General features: G+C 38.8%; 1 protein-coding gene across 3 annotated transcripts in view; it reads right to left on the minus strand.

Annotated features, from left to right (window-relative positions):
• The window catches only part of LOC121380649 (hillarin-like), a 28,049-nt gene extending 22,169 nt beyond the window's left edge, over nt 1–5,880 (minus strand). The window contains exons 1-2 of one of the 3 annotated variants that reach the window (XM_041509587.1): nt 5,239–5,880; nt 647–740 (exon numbers count right to left, since the gene is read on the minus strand). In XM_041509587.1, the coding sequence (XP_041365521.1) occupies nt 647–709 (63 nt within the window). In that variant the 5' untranslated portion in view covers nt 710–740; nt 5,239–5,880. Of the gene's footprint in view, nt 1–646; nt 741–3,724; nt 4,016–5,238 lie in introns of those variants that run through there. The other 2 variants (XM_041509593.1, XM_041509578.1) reach the window with 2 other exon arrangements.
• Between the last annotated feature and the right edge of the window lie 13,267 nt (nt 5,881–19,147).

Consider the following 19,147-nt stretch of genomic DNA (forward strand, 5'->3'; position numbering starts at 1 on the left):
CGTGGTATGTACTACCCTCCCTGTCTGTGGGATAGTGCATGTAAAAGATCCCTTGCTGCTCGAGGAGAGTAGCCCATGAAGTGGCGACAGCGGGTTTCCTCTCTTAATATCTATGTCTGACGCCATATATCCGTAAATAAAATGTGTTGAGCGTCGTTAAATAAAATATTTCATTCTTTCACTCTGGACGGGCCGTTCAGCAACGGCATTTGAAGATAATAGAAAAAAATAACAATACATACATAACATTATGTGACAGTACAGTTTACCGGAGGGTTGTATAAATAAAAATGCATATCAAAGAATGATATAATTATAATTCATAATACACACGGTTTAGTATGGTAGCGACACATCTTGTCGAGAGTAAAATATTCAGAAAATTGTATTTACATTATGTTCATCAGATTTAGGGTGGGTTTTTTATTATTTCAATATGGCTGCCATATGGTTTTTCTTTCATATTTGCTCACATCTCGGTACATACAAACGATAGAAACTAGATCTTTTGGTGCTAAAGCTATATTTCAAGAGACACATATTCAGAAAATTGTATTTAATTTTGTTATTCATACGCAAATTAAATATTAGCTCTAGGTGGATTCAGGGTCCTAGATACTAACATGCCTAACCATATTTAACTTACTGGGTTTATATCCGGCGCATCGTCGTCCTTTGAAGAAGTCGACTTACTGCCACCGCATCCCATGATTCCCTGTTCTCGACGAGAATCCCACTAACTGCAATATTACAACATTGAAGTAGAAATTAAAGAAAAGTCATACAAGAAACCGGTGAGAGAAAAAAAAAAACATGTTTCTATTCATTTCTATGTTTGTACTTAAAGGTGTTATCCCAAAGTTCCATAATTGTGGCTTCCCGCCAAGTTTATTTATTAACTTTGCTCTCGAATATAAATATTATATTTTCAAATATACGCCCATAACAAATTACCACCAACTAATTTAATTTACCAGTAGAAAAAAAAAATGCGCGCGTTTTGTTGTACTGAAAGGTGCTATATCGCAGTTACGTTATTTATTAACGTTTGCTTTGGAATAAAAACATTATACCTTCTACTAAATGGCCATTGCGGCCATAAAAAACTACAATGAATCAATTTAATTTACTGGTAGAAAAAATTGCGCGCGTTCAGTTTTGACGAACATTACATATAACGTTATGCCAAACAGATGACGGTCAACTTGCCAGATGTTGTGGGTTATGGAACAGTCACTGAACTAATGAACACCATCCTTCTGCCAGGCGTTCGGTGAAGAATGCCACAAACATGCGTTGTCCAATCAGGTCTCATTCCAAGATGTCTTTCGACACTTTTTCAGTCATAACTTCCTTTGTAAGAAGGTTGTAAATATCGTCCTCATCTGCAGCTGCCATGAATGGGTCTCCATGTTCATGGAATGCGTCTCTCAGTTTGCAAGCATTCCTCATCATTTGAGAGAGCTTCCCGCCTGTGATTTCATGGTGTGTATGTTCTTTTGTCATTGTTGTCAATGCCATATTCTGTTGCAAATTCGTGCAGTAACTTGGACAGCTGTGGTGCTATGAGGAAGAACTTATCAAGCGCCTTCTCATTTTGGGTTATTCCTACTATTCCTCAATCATTTTCAGTGTCCGGTTTTCTTCCTCAGTCCCATGGTCTGAAGCTATTGAAGTGAAGCCAGGCATACCTTTCGTCACACAGAAGTTTCCTTTCGTGAATTCTGCCCAGAGGTCTGGATGTTGTCTTTCAGTTTTTTGCATCGTTGAAATGTACAGAGGGAGCAAGCGAGCATAGTTTTGATGATCATGAGCGAAGAAATACTTTATAAGAGACTCTATGCTTTCCGTTTGCAGTAAGAGATCTAGCTGCCTAGTTCTTCGCACGAATTGGAGGATCATTTCAAACTGTTTCATGCAGTTTAGAAGAAAGTGTTGCATCGTGTTTGCATTTCCTTCGAATTCGGCAAGCTTCTTCATAATATCTCTGGACTCGAATACCGTCATCACTTCTCTGACAGCATCACTTAGCTCCTTCCTAATCTCCGTACCACTCATTCATGTTTTATCTTAACTGGTTGCAAAGATATGACATAAAGTATATTTGATGACTTCCATGACGGCCATCTTGGATTTGTGTAATTTACCCACCGTTAGAAGTTGAGAAAAAAATGTCCACCCTAATTGTTTTTAATCACTATCATATAATAATGCAGAATCAAGTGGTAGTTCACTTTTAACAAACATTTTACATGAAATTACACAAGGGCCTACACAACAATTTAACTGATTACGAATATAAGCCTTTATTCGTCTCCTGATAACATTTAGGTTGTGCCGTGCTTGACAGATTTGTAGGTGACTGACTTTAGACTCATAATGATAAATGCATTCCACATAACTACATGTGAAACTAAGTTTTAGGCAGAAATACCATGCAGTGTTGAAACGGGACCAAGTAACGTTAATGAAGAGATCTTCAACTAAGACCCGGAACCCTCGATTAACTGCTATACAACCGTATACATTGCGGTTGCTAGTGACACATGTGTGAGAAATATTCCTCATATTAGCATTCTGCTAGGACACCGCTACCAGGAAACATTATACCCTTGAGGGCTTTTAAATATTTAATTCTGAGTAGACCTTTTTAAAATGCCATGTATAGTATTTTGTTATTTGTTATTCCCAAGAGGGTTTGTCTTCCGCAAGCTTTGCAATGCAGTTCACTATATTCCAGCGTGCTTTTACACGTCTCTACAACAAACAATAATGGTGTGGAGTGGGGTTAAGTGGGGTGGGGTGAGGTGGGTAGGGTGTATGTAGCAACGTTTGTAGTCGTGAAATATGAAATAAAATAATGTGTCATTTGCATTAATTCCCCCTTATGTCGGGTCGGGTAAGTGTTTAACGTGCGTATATGCCACGAAAGCTTCACGCACGCCTGTCACGGGCTTAATCTCTGACTTTCGCCAGTGACTAAGTCCGAGCCAGGAAGGGGGGGGGGGGGGGGGGGGTAAATTTGAGGTGGGCAGAATTTGGAATAAAAAATTTAGTGGTCGGTCAAAGATCTAAGTCCTCCCCCCTATGTAGATACCCACGAACCTAAGCAAGGATTGGTGTAAGATGATGAACGCTCCGAGAATTATTAATTTTGGAAAAACGAAAAATAATATTAAGCTAATTAAATTAAAGCTCAGGTGTAAAGCGCAGTTGATCGGCTTAACGAAATTGAAGACTTTCAATTGACAGTTTATATCAGAATACAACAAAGGCTGATCAATAAAAGTCTTGCTAATCGACCAATCCAAAAAAAAACCCAAAATGCAATAATTTATGAAATGCCGCTTGGTAGCCATGGGTTCGTTATATGTACGTTCTGAACAGAAAACCCCCCCAGCACATGCCACGAATTTTGATACACCTATACCATTTGGATGCAACATTACACAAAGGTTATTTTTATAAGAATAAAACCTACGATTTGTTGCTCAGTATGTCAAAGTTCTAACAATTAATTTGCCACTACCCCTACTAACGCGTTTTGTTTTTATTTGTAGAATTTTAAACAGTCGTTACAACAAAGTGTGCACGTCTTACCTTTCAGAATGAGATGGCAATACAGACATGCATCTGTGTAGTAAGTCCAATTACAAACAGGAATTTGAAGACAGCACTGGTAACATAAAGATGTATGAAATTAAATATCTGAAGCTCCACTCACCTATATACGGAAAGATCACCAATGTCTGGTTAATGAATATCATTTATTATTCCCGCACTAAAACGCTGAACAGAAAACTCAGTCATATAGTTAATATATATGCTTCTTCCATCAAAAGCAACACGAATAAAAACACGTATTAAAAACTACTAGTTATGGCTGTTAAAGGCTGCGAATGGCGTCTATACAATTTGTTCAACGGGCGGGTTGTGACGCTACGTGTTACTGTTGCGTATTTTAATTGTCATGCAGAAGAAGGGGTAGGACACCTTCGTTAATGGAGCCCTGTAGGTATCCTGCGGTTCCAGGAAACGCCGACAAGACGGTGAGTACTACCAGGTAAATCGGCTGGTTTGTTTGTTTTGTAACCCGAGTTACCGCACGAAGACACCTAAATGCGTTCAGGTCCCGCTCATTTCTACCCGTCTTGATAAAAAGGTTTGATTATATAAAGACCAGTGCATATGAACGATAAGCACCTAGCGGTGACGCTAAACGATAGTTTGTATCTGAATACCGAGATACATGTGGAAGTATTTCGCCCGACACATAACAGAAATAAAGAAACATTTTATTCACGACGCAGTCAACACATTTATTTAACGACGCACATTTTAACCACGGTTATATGGCGTCAGGTATATGGGTATTGACCACAGAGATAATTAGAGAGGAAACCCGCTGCTGCCACTCAATGAGCTACTATTTTCCATTAATTAGCAGCAAGGGATATTGCGTATGCACTATCCCAGACAGCGTTTTACATGCAATGGCCCAGTCGTGGAACACTGGTTGGAACGGAGAAATAGCCTAATGTCATGGGCCCACTGACATGGATCGATCCCAGACCGACCGCGCATCGGGCGAGCACTTTACCATCGGGCCATGTCCCGCACCTTTGTTTGACATGGCGCCTCACTGATCAATAAAATGACATTCATGGCCGACCATAAACAAATCGAATAAATGGGTCCCGATAATGTGATGAGATTGCGTGTTTAAATCACAATCTAGGATATTAATTTAGATTTGTTCTATGAATAATCTATTAGTTCCCATACGTTTCTGTTACAGGTTGGATTAAATGTGCATTCGCTGTGTTACAAGTGTCGTGGTGTGCTGTTCATCAGTTCTTGTGATAAAGAACTACTAATAAACCAATTACACATGTTAAAGTTTGCATAATTAACTCAAGAATATCGATGTTGTATAAATACCTGGTGTATAAATACCTGATCATTCGTAATATTGGTCTCTTCTTTCTTCATATAAAGTTAAAACAGAACGAGTAGCAGCATGCAGCAATATACTTTAGTAACAACTGATAAAAATCACTGACGTGACTTAGCATTGTATAATATTAATTTGATAAAACATTCATCATTTGAGTAAACACTTAAGGGTCTAGTTTACGAATTTATCTTCTTGTGTTACGGGTAACTTCTCTTAAAACAGTTATGTGTATTCGATTCCAAATGGTTCTGAAGTAGATATATAAGTAAAATTTTCTTCACCTGACAACCGGTTTTAGATCCAATCAAAGGTAGCATGAACAGTTCGCCGTAATGCACATGTGTTTTGACGAACGCTAGCACACAAAGCATGGGCTCCCACGAGACACTTAGTGAAATTTAGACTTTGGTGACAAATTGTCTGTTGTGTTTCTTCTGTATTGTCAGAAAAACGTTTTTTTTTTTCTTTTCTATTGCATCACCGTATTCATTGCCACGCTTTTCCATAAAGCTATTAGAATCCGGAGCTCCACAAAACGGAAAGTTGCTCTTCGTTTCCATGTGTACAGAAACACAATATGGAATCTGTGACGACGTTATCAACAAACTAATATAACGCGGTAAGGGAGTAAACTGAAAGTAGCCGACCACTAGTTACGACCGTTCGACAGAATCGATAGATTCGAACTGCACACAACTCCGCTATAGATTCCATCCTGCAACTTTGATTGCTTGGACCATTTCTGGATTTCATCAGATATGACCAAGAACCCGTTCGTCGCCGGTGTAAACGTAATACTAGTCAGTAGGAATAGTTGTCTCCCAGGATTCTTTATCTCCTAGGAAAATAAGTCCTAGGTCTAGCATATCTAGCAATGCAAGTCCTAGGACTTATATTCCTTGGGAATGCTGGTCTGACTGCAATATTTCTCCAAGTCCGGGCCATTGGTACACATGGAAATTGAAATATAATGTAAACATAATTTTTAAAAGTTTCATTTTTGGTTTATTTAATTAACTTAGGGTATTTTTGTCACTAAGTTAGGCCATCGGTCTACAGGCTGATAGGTACTGGGTTCGGATCCCAGTCGAGGCATGGGATTTTTAATCCAGATACCGACTCCAAACCCTGAGTGAGTGCTCCGCACGGCTCAATGGGTAGGTGTAAACCACTTGCACCGACCAGTGATCCATAACTGGTTCAACAAAGGCCATGGTTTGTGCTATCCTGCCTGTGGGAAGCGCAAATAAAAGATCCCTTGCTGCCTGTCGTAAAAGAGTAGCCTATGTGGCGACAGCGGGTTTCCTCTAAAAAACAGTGTCAGAATGACCATATGTTTGATGTCCAACAGCCGATGATAAGATAAAAAAAATCAATGTGCTCTAGTGGCGTCGTTAAATAAAACAAACTTTTTTGTCACTGACACCTTTCTTTATTTAAATATTGTTTATTTATTCCAATATTTTCCATTTATTCCATTTTTAAGAGACGTATATTTACCACATTTTGTTCAGTTTATTACATGAGCACAAAATTAATCAGGTATGAAAGTCCGGGTTCCTGAGAATTGGAGGTTCGACAGGACTACACTGCCTAGAAACCGAAGACCTGGGTTCCCTTTATAACGGTTTCGACGTCACAGCATTGTTGCGTGAAGATCTATGCTGACCGCTGCTCACCGCCGACTTCGATGTATCCAATGGTGGTCTGTTTATTCGTGATTGAAGACGTGTATTCTTCACGGGGGAGTCCTGTTTCCTCCTGAATCGCGCAGGGCGAGATCTAGCTCAGTCGGTAGAACGCTCCCATGAGGTGCTTGCGTCGTAGGATCGAACCACCTCAGTGGTATATCAACGGCCGTGGTATATGCTGTCATGTTTGTGGGAACGTGCAGTAATGTATCGGGATCCCACCAAATATTTGACATCAATTGCCAATGCTTATGCTTTGGTGGTGACGTTAAACAAAACACTCTTTAACTTAAGTTTCAAAGCCAAAGCTCCAAGAATTGCTACAGACACTTCCCTGGATATGGAATACCATTGCACAAGTCTGTATGCAACGTGTGATCGGTTCCATGCAACGTTGTGCTGGTGCATTACCTGTATCCAAGTAAACGAAAGGAAGGAAGGAAATGTTTTATTTAACGACGCACTCAACACATTTTATTTACGGTTATATGATGTCAGGGATATGGTTAAGGACCACACAGATACTGAGAGAGGAAACTCGCTGTCGCAACTCCATAGGCTACTCTTTTCGATTAGAAGGAATTTTATATGCACCATCCCAAAGACAGGATAGTACATACCACGTCTTTTGTTACACAAGTTGTGGAGCACTGGCTGGAACGAGAAATAGCCCAATGGGTCCACCGACGGGGATCGATCCAGACTGCCCATCAAGCGAACGCTTTACCACTGGGCTACAAAAGAGTGCGGCAGGTTCAAAACGTTCAAACCTTTCAACACATTTACAAAATAAGCATGTTAAAATGTGTACACTCATATATGTTTGTGATGTTAAAGAAACATAGTTCCGATCTTGCCTATAATGAGTACATTTGTGATGTTTGCAGTTAGCGCATAATATCGTCTACTTTTGAATTAACGATTTTGTCGCGTTACAGAAACTTTTGACGTCGAGTATATATTTAATAATTTACGATTACGACAGGTGTTATACACAATGACTAAGTCTTAGCTTGTTATCGTACAAGATTTACACGCATTTAAACTAAGCATGCGATGTTCACCTATAGTAAATTTGGCACACACTCTTCAGAACCTGTTCCCAAAGCGATTTAATTATTATTATAATTTTTTTTTTTTAAATAAGCTTGAATCTTTCCACCCACACCCCCGTAATATTGTCACGCAAAATAAATCTTAGTCATGGATAGACGTATATCTGCAAGAAATGATAGTTAGAAATTAACAGATGTATTGTTTGTTTAATAACACCACTAGAGCACATTGATTTATTAATCATCGGCTATTGGATGTCTAGCATATGGGAAACTTGACAGTCACAGAGAGGAAACTCGCTACATTTTTCAGAGGTATTGACTCTATTCATCCAGGGGCGGGGACGTAGCCAGGTGGTAAAGCGCCTGCTCGATGCGCGGTTGGTCTGGGACCAATCTCCGTTGGTTGGCCCAATGGGCTATTTCTCGTTCTAGCCATGGCACCACGACTGGTATATCAAAGGCCGTGGTATGTACTACCCTGTCTGTAGGATGGTGCATATAAAAGATCACTTGCTGCTAATCGAAAAGAGTAGCCCATGAAGTGGCGACAATGGGTTTCCTCTCTCAATATCTGTGTGGTCCTTAACCATATGTCTGACGCCATATAACCATAAAATAAAAAATGTGTTGAGTGCGTCGTTAAATAAACCATTTCCTTCCTTCCTTCCTTCCTTCCTTCCTTCCTTCCTATTCATCCATTGTTTGGCGTTCATTACCTCGTTTTTATCAGTATTGAAGAAAATCGCTGGGGTATAAAATACACGATAGTTATTAGTTTTATTTTTGTGTTGTTTCGTGGTATTCTTTAATATTTTAAACACTTCGATCCAAAGTTTCGTCTGGGTTGTAACGGAAGTGACGTTGGTTACAATGTCGTAACTACTAAAATAAATCGATATGTTTTGAAAACAATGGACATTTAATGACATTAATGTCAGTCTGACATAAATCTATAGTCCGTCCCACAGGGAACGCCTTTTTTCATGCTATGGAATTTACTACAAGTTATTTATTTCTGAGCCTATTGATTTGTAAATTGCACACAAAAATTGTATTCTGGTTGTTATTTCCAAAACACTTTTACTTCTTTTCCTTTTTTACGTCAAACCAAACTGAAATTTACAACAAAAAAACACAACATATTTATAGAATGATGGGACGGACTATAACTGAACGGTTTCTTGGATGCACCAGTGTCGGCAGTCAAGAATGAAATTAAATAAATATTCAGCAGAAATTTACTTTTCATCCATTCATTGGGCAATCAGGTAGGTGTACATGAACTAATACATGGTGGTCTAGACCGTGGCGGGTGAAGTCTGACACGAAAGCAGAGTCGGGTCCAAGGTGAGGTAACCATGGAACCCGTCCACCCTAAATATATGCAAATGTCTCTTTTTCTGTTTTTAATTTTTTTCATTCGCTTGCCATTTTCACGAGTTGGTCCACGTGCCATTTTGCCATTAGTAAACCCCACCCCCAAATATTTCCTGGATCCGTCTCTAGAAAGGGCATCTTTTCAAATAGTCACCTCCTTCAACTACTGAGGAAGTAAGCGAATATTAACGTGTGAGGGAGGGTACTGATTGGAGGGGCGGGGGGGGGGGGAACTGATTGAGGGCCGATTGACTCGTTGAAATAAAGTTTTCGAAGTGCCAAAGTTTCTACGGGGTCTGGGACATGTTCCCCTTTTGAAACCTAAATGTCCTGAAATGTAATTTTCTTCATTCTACAAATAACGAATGCAGGTATATGCATCCTTTTAAAATAAATTAATAAAATTCGCTTTGAGCAAAGAGTGGGGGGGGGGGGGGGGAGAGGGTCGTCCGACACCCGACACGCCCCCTCTGCACACGCACCCAGTAGTTTCGTATGTTAAAAACGTATGTTTGTTTTGTTTGACAACTCAACTAGAGCACATTGATTAATTAAATCATCCGCTATTGGATGTCATACATTCGTAGTCATCAGAGGACACCAGCTAAATATTTTCACTAGCAGCACGGGATCTTTTACATGCACTTTCCCACAGACAGGAAAGCACATATACCACGGCCTTTGACCAGTTATGGATGCACTGGTTGGAACGGGGAAAATCCAGTCATTTGAATGGATTTTGTATGTTAGACACCAAACAGCTGTACTCTAAAATGTGCTGAGGTGTCGCTAAAAATGTTCAGGCCTACCTCGAGATCTTCCCCAATTCTGACTAAAGTAACGAGGCACTAGATAGAGATTCACGGAATCAACCATTATGTTGCCAAATCCCCTTTAGACTCCCCCTTGTACATAGATACGGTCCTGATCGCGTATTATGGTTCTGTCGTTCAGATTTATCATTCGCCTGGCAGTTTGAAGTGTGAAGGGTTGTCCAACATACACATTATGTTTCTTAAATAATACAAAACCTTTTTGCTAACTGGTTGAAACAGTGCCGTTATAGATCCTCACATAACCACCAAGTGTTTTCAAATACTGAAGGACATACTAGTATTTGCTATTTCATAACACTGCATTAACTTAAGTAACATTACATATACACACGTCCACTGGAATGTGATTGAGATAAACGTTTGTCATTAACAAGTGTAGACACGATGAGCTGCGCTCAATAGAGTGAGAGCACGAAGCGTTTCCCGCCTATCAGAGGCGTGTTCAGGAGGGAGAGCACTCGCGAACAGTTTTACTGCTTTCCTATCCTATCGTGTCTGGACGTTAACCCCGTTACTCTCCATTCCACATTACTGGCATCCAGTCCTACATTATATCTTGGTATTATATACAGACATACCTACGCTATTACTGAATTACATTTGGTCTAAAATACCAAGTGTTCCCTTATTTTTTCTCTTAGTAAAGTTAGTGATTATATTAAACACGTTGTCATAATAAGTTTGTTTTGTTTACCGACACCACAAGTAGCACAATGAGTAAATAATTAATCGCCGTCTATTGCATGTCAAACCGACAATTGTGACACGTAGTTTCATTTTCCCAGTAAGACATCATTTATATTTGCACTCTCAAACAGACAGCCTGGTGAGCATATACCACAGCCTTTCATATACTAGTCGTATGGCTGTGGTTGGAACGGGAGAAACCAAACAGATTCATCGCGGGGTTTCAGTTGTAAGATCCAAGTACTTCAGGCGAACCTTCTATCGACTGACCCGTTTTTACACTGTTATTGCTTATGATGATGATAATGATCATGATTACGATGATGATGATGATGATAATGATGATGATGATGATGGTGATGATGATGATGATGATGGCGATAATAATGATAATAATGATGATTATGATGATCAATATGTCACCTTATATTTTGACAAAGTGTTGTTAAATCAACTAGTATCGCACGAAACGAACTGCCAGTGTTGTCTAAAGCATCATCATCCTCTGTTCAATATGGGCTATTTCTTGTTCCAGCCAGTGCTCCACAACTGGTGTAACAAAGGTCCGTTTTATGCACTATCCTGTCTGTGGGATAGTTCATATAAAAGATCCCTTGCTGCTAATCGAAAAGAGTAGCCCATGAAGTGGCGACAGCGAGTTTCCTCTCTCAATATCTGTGTGGTCCTTAACCATATGCCTGACGCCATATAACCGTAAATAAAATGTGTTGAGTGCGTCGTTAAATAAAACACCTCCTTCCTTCCTTCCTCTGTTCAATATTGCATAGACCCGCTGTCGCCACTTCATGGGCTACTCTTTTTCGATTGGCAGCAAGGGATCTTTTATATGCACCATCCTACAGACAGGGTAGTACATACCACGACCTTTGATATAACAGTCGTGGTACACTGGCTGGAGCGAGAAATAGCGCAATGGGATCAATCCCAAACCGACCGCGCATCAAGCGAGCGCTGTACCACTGGGCTACGCCTCGCCCCAAAGCTAAATGTGTCCACGTTTTACTTGTGAAAGTCAGTAGAAGACTGATAGCTAGATATTGTGTGTATCACCTTTCAAAATGAGATGCCAACACATGCATGCATCTGTGAAGTAACCATTGGGCTATTTCCCGTTCCAGCCAGTGCACTACGGCTGGTATGTCATAGGCAGTGGTATGTGTTATCCTTTCCTGTGGGATGGTGCATATAAAAGATCCCTTTTTACTAATGGAAAAATGTTGCGGGTTTCCTCTTTAAAACTATATGTGAAAATTGTCAAATGTTTAACATCCAGTAACTGATGATTAATAGCTCAATGTGCTCTAGTGGTGTCGTTAAACAAAACAAACTTTAACTTTTAAATGTGAAGTAAATCCTACGACACGTGAATTTGAAGACAGTACTGGTACTATAAACATGTATAATAATTACATCTATATAAGTCCACTTACCTAGACACGGAAAGACCACTGTCTGGTTAAGGAATACCATTTGATTTTCCATGAAACGAGACACGGATAAAAACATGTTTTTAAACGTACTTGTTACGAGTGTTAAACGCTGCCAGTGAGTCAATATAAATAGTTCAACGGGCGGGTTGTCACGCTATATGTTCATGTTACCTGGGTTAATTGTTATGAAAAACACCAGGGTAGAACACACCAGTTAACCGAGCCCAACAGGTATGCTACAGTTCTAGGAATATAAGATAAAAACGATAAGTACTACCAGGAAACACAATAATACTGGGTTTTTTGGGGGATTTTTTTTTTTTGTAATTCTAAATTCGAAACCACACGAAAACACCTAAATGCGTTCATGTGAACTCCGTACACTGATTAAAGTTCTATGAGGGAGACGCTATTATTATAAAATGATTTATAACTAGCTGGTAAGTTAGGCACGCGGTGCCTTCAGAGCCGGTTTATCCTAGTAGCACATGTGTGACGGAACATGCTCTTAAATTTGTTTTCGCCTGTGGCGATATTAATTGTGTTAGAGGGCCGTGTGCAGTTCCAATATGCACTTAAGCCCAGGTGGGCACTTTGTTACGTAATACCTCCGCGCGACCGTGGTCGAGCTGTGCCTATTACACACCCAGCCCAGGTGCGGAGGCCATGTGGCCAGTAGTTACGTAATACCTCCGCGAGTGCGGTTTTTACAACCGTGATTTTGGCGACTAGGCGTCAGCAAGTCTGGCCATCTAAGGAAAATTGTCGTCTTGGTCGCTGTGGAAATATCACTTGTAGGTATTCGGTGCCGCGATGTACCCCCAGGCGATACTGGGAATTTATAATAAATAGCTAGGGTTTTAGAGATATCGGGGAGAAACATACGAAGGCTTCCAGGGGGAACGTTGTCCGTTTGGACTTGGTAAATATTATTTCTGCTCTGTTGTATAACCTTGATGTGATTGATGTGACTTTAAATATTTTAATACTGTATTATACCAATATTATTTAGACGGTGCTGCCGGTAATCTGACGCAGTAAACTGTAGGCTCACTGTCTAATATATATATAAAGCTTAACCAGTCATCCTAGAGGACCTAGGTAAACTGTAGGTTATTGTCTTTATTGTGATAGGTACCAGTATTAATTCTGTATTACAAGGTTACTGAATGAATAGTTAAGGGTCAATTAAAAATTAACCAGTTAGGAATAGAGTTGTAAATCGTTTATTAATTAAGTTCCCCTGGAAGCGTTTCTCAATTATCACACGTGTGGGTGTTGTGTCACGGTGAAGTGATTAGAATATTGTATAGACTAGACACCTAGTGATTAACTAATTAAGTGATCAGTTCTGGGTTGTTACTATTTGTTGTTGTTAATTAACTACTGCGGCAGTACATTTGTCAGCGTAGATTAATACAGATTCCAAAGTGTATTGTGTTTTTGTTGTGTTTTCTAGTGAACTAAACGTGCTATATTATATATACTTTATATAAGATCTTATCTCTGTTCATACCTAGAGACGAGCCACGCGGGTATATACTGCCCGATACAGAGAGATCTAATAGATATACAGTTTGGAGAGATATTTGGATAATCGTGTTTCATTCAGTTACGGGTATTATAGTATCCCCGTGACAACATGCTACGGACCTTACGCTTCAGGGGGCACCGCGGTGATATGTACATTTATTTTCCAACTCTCCACGAGGGGGTTGCAAAATATATATCCTTGGAATGGGGACTCGCTGTTATTTGTGCTACAAGCCCCGCGGATCCTTAAACCGGCTCTGGGTGCCTTGCTCAATGGCAAGAAGTGCCTGATATGTCTGAGGAGTTCTAGGTATGCTTTTTAGTAGTAGTAGTAGTAGTAGTAGTAGTAGTAGCAGCAGCAGCAGCAGCAGCAGCAGTAGTAGTATGAGTAGTAGTAGTACTGGTGGTGGTTGTCGTCGTCGTAGTAGTAGTAGTTGTATTTTCCTGACTCGAAACGTTTCGAAGCAGGGTGGGTTTTGTTTTTTAATTTGATACCCTGAAACGCGATTTCCTGCCATCTGAATCGCTAAATTATTAGCCATTTTCGAAGAGTGATTTTAAGAGTTATTTGGGGGTTTGTTTTATAAACCAAAACAATTATCTTTTATACTTCCTCACATCTGAATAACAAAATCGATTACTTCATACATTAGGAACGGTGAACGGCAGGAATTAATTGCACACGATTTTTTTGCTCCATTTTTTTCGTTATAACCGTAACAATTTTGTAAATATCTTAAAACATAAGAAATTAATGTATTCGAAATTTTACGCTATAACAGAAAGATATAAGATGATATTGTATGCATAATTCAGCGACTCAATGTTAAAAAACATGTTGGGCGAAACATCCGCCGAGATTGTGATTTGTTTTTGCTTTCTTCAGATAAATACCAAATATGTTACATAAAATTATGAAAACATATACTTAATTTCACATATAGAATATAAAATATAGTCTATTTATATTAAGCATGCAAACTTTTGTACTCTTACCATCAATATTAACTGAAATATTGCATTTATAAAATGGGTTGTTAAAAAATCTAGTGAACGACACATGCACACCATGCCAGTTTTGACTAGTGTACGATTTCAATACCCACTCAGTGTACGACGTGCACCCATCAATTAAAAAAATAAAACAAAACAAAACAAAACATATTCTGTCTAATGCATAGTTTTAATAAACTATTTGTAATATTTCTTTCAGAGCACCATTATCATGGAACCACAGGGATGTAAACATTATAATTAGGCAAATACAAGCTTCAGTGACGAAATGTAGAAAAAACCTATACCTGTATCGCTGGTCACAACACAGGGCAAATGTATTTCAGTTGCTACTGTCATGACTGTGCCAGAAACATTCAGCATTTCTCTGCAAACTGATTCTCTCTGAAGGAGACGCCACACGATACGAGTGTCATGTACGAGAATAGCCATGAAAATAACCGATTACATAGCAACCGATGGAATCTTAATGTTTGTATGGTCAATCGGCTATTCTCGTGAATATTCTCGTACGAAACACTCGTGTGTGGCGTCGCCTCTACTACCCTCTAGAGGTGCAAAAATAAGTAAGTTCAAAATAAAAATATGCCTGACAATACTTTTTTCTGCAAACTGTGGTTACTTGATCAAGAAATCCCTACAAAGGTCTTAAGAGACTGGAAGACCTTTTAAATGAAAAAAAAAGAAAACTTTGCCCTCAGCTTCTTGGGAAGAGGGTTCTATTTGTGAGACAAAGTACATGTTTCAAACGCAAACCATGTCTGGGGGTGTTGTAAAGTACACAAGAAAATGCAGAAACAAAGATTATACTTCAATGTCTGTACATTGCTGCCAGTTCACCATCCCAGATACGAAAATGTTTATACACTCAACTTGGCAACAAGAGGCAAGATGTGCACAGCATCATTAAGGATGCAGGGAACACAACCAACTAGCAATTCCAGCTGTGCTTGCCATTACTGGCTATGATACCAGCAGTGCTTTTATGCAGAATGGAAAACTGGAGGTTTTGAATATTCTCAAGCAACACCAAGACTTCCTTGAACTGTTGTTAGCTCATGAAGTTCAGCAAAAATTGATGCTCATATATGTAAGAAGCAGATTATTTCATATACCTTGTCTATGGGAGTGCAGGTGCGAATAACATACAAAAACATCATGACTTGAGAAATATCTGGAAATGTTTGTTGCCAAACCAAGGATGATAATATTGAACTACAGTAGAGTATAAATCAGCCTTCTCCACTCTACTCCACATGTATGCATTTACTGAGAATTGGACATTAATTAATTTTGTTGAGTATAGTATAGGCAGATATACTGAACCCTATTTGAATAATGCTGCCTCAATATATTAAATACAGTGCAATTTTTAATAGTAAAAGGTTCAAGCAGCCCAAAATATGTGTAAATATAGAAAATAATGCATTTCAGGCATTGTTTAACTCTTGCCGATGAGTATATCATCATTCGTACCACATATTGCATTGTTATTTGGTTTGTTACTATTAACATCTAGTATAGGATGAATATCATTCATTTTGGCCTTATATCTGTTAAAAAGTTATATGGATGACAACTTTATCACTATATTTAATTTTTCAATATAGTGTTTTGGGGACACAAAATGTGCAACGGTACACCCATTCAAATGGCGATATTGTTTTAATCCACCAACATTTTTGCTGCAGACAAGCAAATATTAAATTCATATATAATGAGGTATCTAAAAATACTTGTCTCCAAATATCCCGGGGGGGGGGGGTGTTCAGTATCTGGCCCATGGACTACTAGGTGAACAGAGAGAGAGAGAGAGAGAGAGAGAGAGAGAGAGAGAGAGAGAGAGAGAGAGAGAGAGAGAGAGAGAGAGAGAGAGAGAGAGAGAGAGAGAGAGAGAGAGAGAGAGAGAGAGAGAGTTCAACAATCACATGTATATAGTACTTGTATGTTAATTTGTATAAAAATATAGCTATAACAGAAAAGTTAATTCATAAAAAGAACACGATCTAACGAGAAACCTAAAGGTTACGCGGTGCGATTCGTACACTTAAAATTGTCAAATAGGTGCGCGTCGTAAACACAGGCGGGTGCGCGTCATACACTGGTGTATTCACGGTGCGCCTTTTGAAGCGGATTGGTGCAGTTAATATTAAACACAAAGCTTAGATATTTTACATTTTGACGCAATGATCGATCATCTACAATAAAGGTTATATATTCAATTTTAGATGTTATGAATGGCATTATGTGGTTTTTGTTGTGAAAGAAAGCTGAAGTGCTACGGTGAACAGCGAATCAGTGCCGTTTATTCATGCTGTTCGTGTATGGCAAAAGAAAAACATTCGAAATTCGGTATGAAAGTCAACTAAACTGTATATGTTTACAGCCTAAAATTTCATACAGATTAGTTAATTATGTATTAAGATAGTTTCAAAAATGTCACGTTGATAACGAAAGGAATTCTTACTTTAGTGATGATAAAAATAAAGCATTTCCTGGTGTGCAAGGAAATCCCTACGGTGTGTACTTTGTCGAGTATTATTAGGACAAGTAATTTGTTTGTTTGTTGTTGTTGTGTTTTTTTGTTGCTTTTTTAGTTTGATAACAGTACAATTCACAATAAAGCCAGTCTCTTTATTCTTTAAGCTTTTTTCTTTTCACGAAGCTGTATAGAGAGCTAAATGATTCAAGAGGACGTAGACAGGCGGCAGCATGATATGATGGTCTCACATTGCACATTTATTGTCAGTTTCAATGTAATACCTCTTCTGCATACTCACACTCTCAGACTTTTATATAGTCAGTTGGCTTTTTCTCCAAATAAACGCAGGTTTGCTTAATGTTGATAACGTCTTGGTTCGATACCGTTTAGTTCTGAAAGGTGGCTTTACAGGCCACGGAGTTTCCTTTCTTTTTGATGTGTAGGACATTCCTGTAGAGATATGCTGAGCAGTTGTCAGCTCAATCATCTTGATAAGCTTGTATGATAATGGCACATACACACACACACACACACACAGAGAGAGAGAGAGAGAGAGAGAGAGAGAGAGAGAGAGAGAGAGAGAGAGAGAGAGAGAGAGAGAGAGAGAGAGACACACACACACAGACACACACGCAGACACGCACGCACACACACACACACACACACACACACACACACACACATGCCCTATGGGACGATGTCAGTTACTCATTTTTTGAGTAAAGGAATCCATTTTTTTAAATCTCTCATAACTGGGATATTAAACGTGTTACAAACGAAATGTATGCTATGGAAAGTACTATAAGGATTCTGGTGTAATAATAATAATAATTTTTAATATTTGCGATTCTCAAGAGGGACTACCATCTACGCTTCCCACCCAGCCCCGAAAGGTACGGCGCTGTTTGTACCACTATTTCTACCTGTCTCTTTTTTAAAAGCTTGATTAAATGCAGATAAAAAAAGAAGAGTTTGTTTTGTTTTTCATTCTAGCCAATGCACCACGACTGGTATATCAAAGGGTGTGGTATTATGCTATCCGGTTTGTAGGATGGTGCATATAAAGATCCCTTGCTAATAATGGAAACAATGTAGCCGGTTTCCCGACTAAGACTACATGTATATGTCAGAATTACCAATTGTTTGACATCCATTACCCGTTTAATAAATAAATGTGCTCTACTGGTGTCGTTAAACAAAACAAACTTTAATTTTTTAACAGGCTTTGTAAATTTGGCCCATTATACTTATCCTTAACAGTAATGGTGTGGTTGCAAAACTCGTTAATACCACGATTTATGTGAAAAACAGCATGTTCATGGCTGATCATAAACAAGCTAACAAGTGGACCCCGATTAAATTACATTGCGTGAAGCTTCTAACTAACAGATTATTACTTGAACAACAATATTACTCATACATGGGCGTACATAGGATTTTGAAAAGGGGGGTTCCAATAAATAGGATTTTGAAAAGGGGGGGTTCCAAAATAGATTGCAGAAATATTGGGCATATATTTCTATGTTGAGTAAATATAATAATGTCAGATATATTAAATTATTAAAAAAAGCGTTTTCATCGAATCCCCCCCCCCCCATGTACGCCCATGTCATAGTTTCTTGCAATGGACATAAGTATTTCCACGTAATATTAATATGCATCACGTATTCGTACAGGAGCCCTAAATATTATGGAACTCATGGAACTTTTTGTTTTGGTAAAGAGATTAATACATAATATTTAAGTTGCGTGTCCACTTGTTTGTATGAGCTACGGGCTCTTGGAAGTTAATTAAGTAGTTTATTGACTTTATTCTGTGAGTCAAAATGTGGAACTCCCGCCAGGCTTGCCTAAACAGAATGTAGCTGATATAGCCTACGTCATTAACCTGTTATCGTTTTATCCTGCATCTTAATAAGAAGTGTGGAGAAATAATCTTTATTCAGAACAAGCGAAATAAGTAACCTTTTTGCAGTGTAACATACAAGATTTGTGACTTCGCGTCGAGATCTAGTTATCAAACTCATAATTTATAAATAAATAGGTAATTTGTTATTATAT

The sequence above is a fragment of the Gigantopelta aegis genome, chromosome 2, assembly GCF_016097555.1.
Source record: "Gigantopelta aegis isolate Gae_Host chromosome 2, Gae_host_genome, whole genome shotgun sequence".
Taxonomy (NCBI): Eukaryota; Metazoa; Mollusca; class Gastropoda; order Neomphalida; family Peltospiridae; genus Gigantopelta; species Gigantopelta aegis.